This window comes from Hyalella azteca, unplaced genomic scaffold (assembly GCF_000764305.2).
Source record: "Hyalella azteca isolate HAZT.00-mixed unplaced genomic scaffold, Hazt_2.0.2 contig11653, whole genome shotgun sequence".
Taxonomy (NCBI): Eukaryota; Metazoa; Arthropoda; class Malacostraca; order Amphipoda; family Hyalellidae; genus Hyalella; species Hyalella azteca.
Window position 1 is genome coordinate 98,581 of NW_025941642.1, and position 8,692 is coordinate 107,272.

Here is an 8,692-nt window from a genome sequence, read left to right on the forward strand (position 1 = left end):
CGAATTGAGGTAATAAAACGTGGCTACGTGACGGAATTTGCCCGTTTGCACCCGTTTTACCGTTTTATTTGCAAAGGAGATGAGTTAAAATTATAAAAAAAAATCGTCGCGACTGCGCAATAAGCATGTGAAACCATATAATAAATTTCATAATTATTGGTTACGAATTGAGGTAATAAAACGTGGCTACGGGACGGAATTTGCCCGTTTGCACCCGTTTTACCGTTTTATTTGCAAAGGAGATAAGTTAAAATTATAAAAAAAATCGTCGCGACTGCGCAATAAGCATGTGAAACCATATATCAAATTTCATAATTATTGGTTACGAATTGAGGTAATAAAACGTGGCTAAAGGGAGAGCTGGTATAGGGCAGGTTAAGGCCGGGCTGGCCCACGCTGTAACCCACGCTAACGCCCACGCGCTTTTGTCCGACCGGTGTTAATAGTAAATAAACACATTAACCAATAATAGTAGTAGCATTTGTGAAGCACGCTATGATACCTATCTAAATCTATAGACCAAAAACCAGACATTGTTAAACATTGTGACGTATTTATTACATTTAATTTTCTCGACACATTGAAGGTATTATAAGATAATGCTGTTTCTTAATCCCTTGGTGAATGCATGTTATTACACGGATAAACTATATTAATGAGAATTTTGAAACCATTCTTGCGTTTCATAACTGCTATTAGGTAAATAGATCTTTGTTTCCTCCTGCGCATAGTGACAATAGCTAGTAAAGCAAGAGCGGCAGCATAATCTATTTTCAAAAGCCAGCGAGTGCGGTAGCCCAGACCGTCAGTCTCAATCCCAGCACACGCACGTAGTGGAAACGTTTCAAGTCCAGCCATGTGGCTTATTGGTCTCAGGCCATTGAGGCCAATCTCAATCCTTCAGAATCAGTCCCGTAGTGGAAACGGGCCTTTATAGAAAGATCGGGTTCCAAAGGCCGGATCCTTCCTGAATCACGTCAAGAAAAATTCAAGAATCGGCAACAGGCCATGGGCCTCTTTCTTCAATGCCGACACTTCTATTATAAAAGTTAAAAATCTGGGACCACAAAACAAGAGCGTCCGCTCTCGACCACGGCCTTGAGCTACTTACTACTCGACAGTATAGATTATAAAATAAAGTTCTACATCATTAAAAGCAGGAGCACAAGCGATACGTACCTCTTTTCACCACGTTTCACCTCACTCTGACCCAAGGGAAAACATTTTCGCGCCAATAAAGTATCGCCCAAAACAAAAGCAGTTCATACAGCAGAATTAAAAAATTCGTTTCGCTCAACGAATTTTCGTCATGTTGATTTGAAATCTTAAAAATAATTACAAATTAATTGTTTGAAATGCATTTTAATATATTCAAGCAGTATTAAACCTTAAGCAGTATTAACCCTTTACCGCCTGAATTATTTTTATGCAATGAGTAAATGTTTTGATCATGAATTTATGTTGTTTCTGACTCAAGGGAAGGCAATATAAGAAGAAATCACCAAATATATTTGTATGTATATAGATACATAAACGCGACTTTAAGATCCACTTGGGCTCCTGAAAGAAAAATCTATACTGGCTTTCAAAATACACTTGGGCAAATGAATAGAATCAATTGGATAGAATAAAATAAAACCCGCTAAAACTTAAAAAATACAGCAGAATACTTCACAACCTACATTTATCTAAATACATGTTCAAAAGCATTTATTCTTGGTGAAATTTTTTGAAGCAGTTGCGAGATCGTTCAAAGCACAAGTGGACATTACATTTGTGGAGAAAGTCAGTTGCGTTCGTGGCGAAAGAACGTGTGTAATTTTCGTTCCTTGAAATAACCGGCGAATTTTGAAGCTATAGATATTCAGATTTAGTTGTAATCCCTTGCTCAAACTTACAATAAGTTCATTCAGACGCAACTGGAATGATGGAGTTGTTTGTGGTGAGTGAATTGGTTATGATGTGAAAAGAGTGCGCTGGTGATCGAATTGACTAGGTGTGTTATTGATGTGATTTATATTATTATATTGAGCTGTTTGTATGCAGGTAATGTTGAAATTATATGTGTGAAAAGGGACTGTTGCGGCATGATTGTCCCTGATGTGCTGGTTTTTTCCCTTCGGCAGCCGTAACGGGAACCTACATTCTATTTCCAAGACCAATGCTCAACGAACACGACCAGAGTTTCACAAGTCAGTCTGTTCAGAGATTAGCCGAACAAATGTCCAAAATTAATTTCGACGAATTATCGCAAGGACTACACTCGACAATGAAAGAACACGTTCCGAAAGAAATGAAGGAATGCAGCCATGTCTGGGTACGAGTCGATCGCGTTCGCCGTCCTCTGGAAGCTCCATATCAGGGACCATTCAGGGTCGTTGCGAGGCATCCCAAGTATTTTAGTATAGAAGACAACGCAGGGAACGTCAAAACTGTTACTATTGACCGTTTGAAACCAGCTCATATGGCTCAAGATAATAAAATTTGTCCAAATAAACCTGTAATACACACAAATACAACCAAAATTGACACAGCATCTACGAATAAGGAAACTAATTGTAAGACTTCTGTTTGTTCGGATGGCGCTAGGGTCAATGATAAGGATTATAAAACTACTCGCAGTGGTAGGAAAATAACCTTTAGGGCTAACGATGACTTCATCTACTATTAAAACAGAATGTTTGCGTATTATATATTAGCCGAATGTATTATTACGTGGATAGTTAAGACTAGCTCCGCTATTGGATGGGGATGTCTTGTGGTGCCCAAGTGGCAACACTGGCAACAGGCAACACTGCATCACACTTGAAATCAGAGAACCGCTATCTAGACCGAGATTGTAAGACCAGTCGTCACCGAGGTCGGACGTAAGGCCGCCTCCTAGTAGTAGCGTTCTTTCAATGTTGTTTTTGCAGTTGATTATTGTGATAGTTATTTCTTCTTTTTTGTTGCAGATTCTGTTTATTGATAGGAAAATTCCCCGATAAATTCGGTATAGACCTCATCTGAGGTGAGTTCCGTTATTTCCACTTGTTGAAATGCGATTGTTAGCAAACTGTCATATTGTAATAGTTAATAAGATATCTTTATTTATTTGTAATAAAACTTGTATCCTCTACGGGTCTAAGAAGTAGGAGTAATTAAAACTCAAAATATTGTTTCCGTTCTACTCCTCTTCAAGAGAACAAAACTGTACTTTTCAGCAAATAGCGAAAGACACTAATGAACAAAAATCAATACAAAAGTAACTAGAAGACCCAATATCTACTTCAGAATTGGGTAATCTTCAAGAGGGTATGCTTCGAAGATGTCACGCTCGAAGATTCTTAGTAAGTCTTCTCTCTTGAAGCCCACGTAGACCTTCTTTTCAAAGTCTCTCATAGAATTTACATATGCCAAAATGAAATTTTCATAGTTTGCTAGGTTCTCTTGGGCTCTTGCCACGAGTCGGTCCTTTTCTTCATCGGATAGACGACGGAACGTTGGACTTAGCCTTTTTTCGCTTTTGAAGACCCCCAAGTCTTCTTGCTCCTTTTTAAAGACGGCTATAGGCGTTAATGCTGGTTTCTCGGGTTCGTGCCACCAAGACGCCATCTTGAGCTTGGAAACTGTGCGGTGCCGATGAAATTCTCGTAAATAGAAATTCATCTGAAATAATGTAAAATACCTTTTGTTAGCTATCATGTTTAAAAAGTGGTGGTTGTGGTGTGAGTGGTGGTGGTTTGGTGAATGAGTGGTGGTGGTGGTGTGAGTAAGTGAAAGAGTGAGTGAGTGGTGGTGGCGGTGGTGTGAGTGAGTGGTGGTGTGAGTGAGTGGTTGTGAGTGAGTGGTGGTGTGAGTGAGTGGTGGTGTGAGTGAGTGGTGGTGTGAGTGAGTGGTGGTGTGAGTGAGTGGTGGTGTGAGTGAGTGGTGGTGTGAGTGAGTGTGCGTGAGTGAGTGGTGGTGGTGTGAGTGTTTGTGAGTGGTGGTGGTGGTGTGAGTGAGTGTTTGTGAGTGAGTGCGTGTGAGTGGTGGTGTGAGTGAGTGTTTGTGAGTGAGTGCGTGTGAGTGGTGGTGTGAGTGAGTGAGTGGTGGTGGTGGTGCGAGTGAGTGAGTGGGGGTGGTGGTGGTGTGGTGGTGTGGGTGGTGGTGGTGATATTCAGTCAGTCGTAGGCAAGCCTAGCCAGCCATCATGTGGTTACATACTTGGTAAACTACTTTTAGACTCCACGCCTCTCAATAAAAAAAATTACTTATAATATTATGTGAGAATAAAAAAACATTTTTTCACTCACGGTATCTGGGCCGGGTTCCATAGTTCTGCTGACAGTAATAAATTCTGCAACAAAAGAAATAGTAGTATTTAAAAATGTGAAAATAATAAAATATAATAATAATGACTACTAATAAATGTGAAAATGTGTAGTTACTTTTAAATGCGCCACAGTATTAATTGTTTTACCTACCGTCAATGTCACACGCCACAATGCTCGAACGAACCTAGAGTTTGGGAACGTCGTGTGGTCACCGAAATTTGAAAAGGACAAAAACTTCAGAGAGAGTGTTCAAAGACGCGCAACAAGGATAGTTCAGGGCTTGAAAGGCAAGTCCTCTGAGGAAAGATTATGAAGCTTCCAAGCCTCAGTTATCGACGTCTGCGTGGGGACCTCATTGAAGCATACAACATACAAGTATACGCATGGCTTGTACAAGGTCCCAGAAAGATTACTAGAATTTGAAACAAGAACCAAAACCAGGGGCCACGGCTAGAAACTAAAAAAAAACTGCGCTGCAACTTCTCCACGCGACATCATTTTTTCACGCTTCGAGTCACCAAACTGTAGCACAGCCTCCCTGATAGCATCGTTGACGCTCCGACTCCGAGTGTGAACGCCTTTAAAAACAGACTAGACGAAGCTATGCAGGAGCATATGTTCAGTCTCAAAATGCCAAGCAAATTATGGACCAGGTAATAAGTCCAGCAGCTATCTCAATCAATCGTCAGTTAAGGCCCGTTTCCACTATGAGACTCTGCGAGACTGACGATTGAAAAACTGGCTTTTCTTTCGTTCAAGGAGGTTGTGTGCTGGGCGGGCGCTCCAATAGACGCACAATTGCCTGCCTCTTTGCTTAACTGACCGTGTCGCACGACGGAGACTGGAGCAGAGATGTCACTGAAAGGCTTATCGATTTATATAGAGAGGCACCTTGCTTCTGGCAAGTAAAAAGCTCTTTTTACAGAGACAGAGTCTTGAGAATTAGAGAAAATAAGTAAAGAAATGGAGAAATTATATCCATCCACAAACATCGAAATATGGAAATAATACTTCCTAACTTTCATTGACCGATTTTATCTCTTTATTGACATAGATTCACTGGTCCGTCAATTAAAAAATCTTAATTACGTATCTTATTGTACTTACAGTGTATGTGTACTCAGTTAATAGTACCGGTCGGACAAAAGCGCGTGGGCGTTAGCGTGGGTTACAGCGTGGGCCAGCCCGGCCCTGAACCTGCCCTATACCAGCTCTCCCTTTAGCCACGTTTTATGACCGAATCGACACTTCAGCGTTATGCGTGCCACAGTTGAAAATTAAGTTAGGTTTTGCATGCGAGCTCGCAGGCGAGTTCGCTGAAGTGTCGATTCGGTCGTTTTATGACCTCAATTCGTAACCAATAATTATGAAATTTGATATATGGTTTCACATGCTTATTGCGCAGTCGCGACGATTTTTTTAATAATTTTAGCCCATCTCCTTTGCAAATAAAACGGTAAAACGGGTGTAAACGGGCAAATTCCGTCCCGTAGCCACGTTTTATTCCCTCAATTCGTAATCAATAATTATGAAATTTAATACATGGTTTCACATGCTTATTGCGCAGTCGCGATGATTTTTGTTATAATTTTAACTCATCTCCTTTGCATATGAAACGGTAAAACGGGTGCAAACGGGCCAATTCCGTCCCGTAGCCACGTTTTATTCCCTCAATTCGTAACCAATAATTATGAAATTCAATACATGGTTTCACATGCTTATTGCGCAGTCGCGACGATTTTTGTTATAATTTTAACTCATCTCCTTTGCATATAAAACGGTAAAACGGGTGCGAACGGAACTAACTTCTATCTTCTTGAGGTTGGGCCGACCTTTACTTATTAACCTAACTTATTAACTTGAACGTCACTAATAGGCCATTAAGCCACTTCTGAATACCGCCTACGGCAATATTTTAGAAGGTGTGTATTAGCGCCAATTATCATTGAGATACCTTAAAATCTGCGCATATTGATCATACTTTCTATTGTCTCTTGATATAGATTCTAATAGCTTTGGTTCTATCACTTTCAGTATAATTAAGTTCCTGTCTTACCGTGGATGCAACAGATGCCTACCCGTCTAGTTGTGACTGGCCCCTCGTCCTATTTAGATATTATCCAGTGCCTGTTGTCGGTTAGGTTTCGAGGTACGATTTGTGGATATTGCCATGCTCAATTATTGCCGTTCATATTGGAGATATTGAATATAATTGTTCACTTACGAATGATCGGCTCAATGGTTCTTTGCAATTAAACCGGTCATTCCTCATTTCAGCACTAAATGTGGACTCCGCCTCCGAGATTCTATTGTGCTCTCGGAGATCTGCATTGGACCCAATAAAAGTTATTAGAGCAGTTATAATGGCAAACAATGGCAAATTCAGAAGAACTACATGCCGTGTCTATAAAAGTACCCGCATTCATGGAACAAGCAGCGTCGGGCTGGTTTACTGTGTTGGAGGCCCAGTTCAAAATCAAGAAGATAACTAGTAGCGAAACTAAATTTTATCACGTTGTCGCAGCACTACAAGCAGATTTAATACCAAAACTGTCGCCCAAACTACTGGCGGCAGAAGATTATGAGCAGTTAAAAGGAGCCGTGATCATCATTCATGATAAGACCAAACCAGAATTGTTTTCCAAACTATTAAAGCGTACTACCATCACTGGCAGACCATCATTTTACTTACGAGAGCACTTAATTGCCTCGAAGATCGGGGTTGGACAAGATCTGATTAAACACCAATTTCTACAAGCATTGCCTAGTTCAATCTCGGTGGTACTTGCCTCCCAGACTACACTCTCTCTCGATTATAACCAAGGGGAAGTGACGCTACAAGTCAGTAACTCCCAGCCCCGGCAACCTCGTCAAAGAAACAACGGATCTGTGTCTCCAACACGCCCTTTTAGCCCAGATCAACTGCCAAAAGTATGCAGAGCTCATTTGTATTTCGCAGAAAAAGCCCGAACGTGCAAACCATGGTGCCGCTGGCCAGACAAGAAAAATTGCACAATTCAGACTAGCTCAAGAGCAAGCTCACCAAGCCAGGCCAAGAATGTGGGAAACTAGAAGGGCGGGTCGCCCTGGCCATATCCGACCCGCCATTATTAGAAATATCCGCATGGATAGGCGATTCAAAACTACAAATAAGTATGATCATCGACACGGGAGCTTCAGTCTCCATTTTGCCACTCAAATACTCGAGGGGATTAATAATAAGTCCAACCGCAGTAAAAATCACCTCAGCAGGTGGTCAAGCTATAGAATGCAGCGGCGAATCAACTGTGGATATCAGGATTCCTGCACTGCGGCGCACGTTTTCATGGACCTTCGTCATAGCAAACACAACGCACGCTTTGCTCGGAGTGGATTTTCTCCACAAGTTCAACCTAATTGTAGATTGTGGCAGGAAGAGGCTACTTGATTGTTTGACGAACCAGTACTCGCCTGCCAGAAGTGTTCAAGGGAACGTAATCCAAGTAGTGATAAATAATAAAGAAAACTTTCCGCCTGAGGCACGCAAATTACTTGAAAAGTTTCCCTCTGTATTATCTCCTAAATCTCCAACATCACCCGCAGTTACATCCAAAGTGTTTCATTCCATAGAGACAGCTGAAGCAAGGCCAACTTTTGCCAAAGTTCGTCAGCTATCGGCGGAGAAATTTGAAGCTGCCAAAACCGAATTTTCTAAATTGCTACAGGCAGGAATAATCAGACAGTCTGAGAGTCCGTGATCTTCACCGTTACATTTAGTGCCCAAGCCAACACCCGGTACGTGGCGAGCATGTGGAGACTATAGAGTATTAAATTCCATCACCAAGCCGGACAGATATCCCATCCCACACGTGAACAGCGTCGCCAGTAAATTACACGGAATGAAAGTGTTCTCAAAAATAGATCTGCTCGCCGCTTATCATCAAATCCCGGTCAAGGAAGAAGACGTAGAAAAAAACTGCCGTTGCCACTCCATTTGGACTATTCGAGTATCTGTACATGTCTTTCGGACTACGAAACGCTGGAGCTACATTCCAAAGATTTATGGATAACCTTTTTATGAATACAAATTGCACCTTCATCTATATTCTATATCAGTGGTTCCCAAACTTTTTCAGGCTGGCGCCCCCTTTGGCTCCCTAGTGAATTTCTATCGCCCCCCACAGACATACGCCTCTTTCTTGAAATTTAGTACGCTGCAATTTTAAAAGAGAAAGGCTAAACAAAAATGTGCATTTCACAAATAGAAACCCATTTAGTGAACCACTGTGTTTTTCAGCTGTTTTAACTGTTTCAGCACTAGAAACCTAGGACGTCTCGGGCGAATTTACGGCCGGACTTGTAGCCGGTCTCACGACCAATCTCCAAATTCAATTATCAAGTAATATCTCCCAAACTAA

General features: G+C 41.4%; 1 protein-coding gene and 1 long non-coding RNA gene across 2 annotated transcripts; one reads left to right on the forward strand and one right to left on the reverse strand.

The window, feature by feature from the left end:
- Positions 1 to 3,153: 3,153 nt before the first annotated feature.
- Positions 3,154 to 4,336, reverse strand: LOC108665207. Its single transcript, XM_018151940.2, has 2 exons — positions 4,275 to 4,336; positions 3,154 to 3,648 (listed from the first exon to the last, which is right to left on the reverse strand). Exons 1-2 carry the CDS (start codon positions 4,293 to 4,295, stop codon positions 3,265 to 3,267), a joined length of 405 nt encoding a protein of 134 aa, XP_018007429.1. The 5' UTR covers positions 4,296 to 4,336; the 3' UTR covers positions 3,154 to 3,264.
- Positions 4,337 to 6,101: 1,765 nt separating this feature from the next.
- LOC125178658 lies at positions 6,102 to 8,377 on the forward strand. The gene is made up of 2 exons (XR_007156979.1): positions 6,102 to 6,444; positions 6,573 to 8,377. It is a non-coding gene; the product is annotated as an uncharacterized LOC125178658 (long non-coding RNA).
- The last annotated feature ends 315 nt before the right edge of the window (positions 8,378 to 8,692 follow it).

What these genes read in the sequence shown, in the direction of transcription:
- LOC108665207 (XM_018151940.2), bottom strand. Translation starts at nt 4,295, where the DNA reads ATGGAACCCGGCCCAGATACC. An exon ending in TGGAACCCGGCCCAGATACC is followed by an intron (nt 3,649 to 4,274) that starts GTGAGTGAAAAA and finishes ACATTATTTCAG; the next exon opens with ATGAATTTCTATTTACGAGA.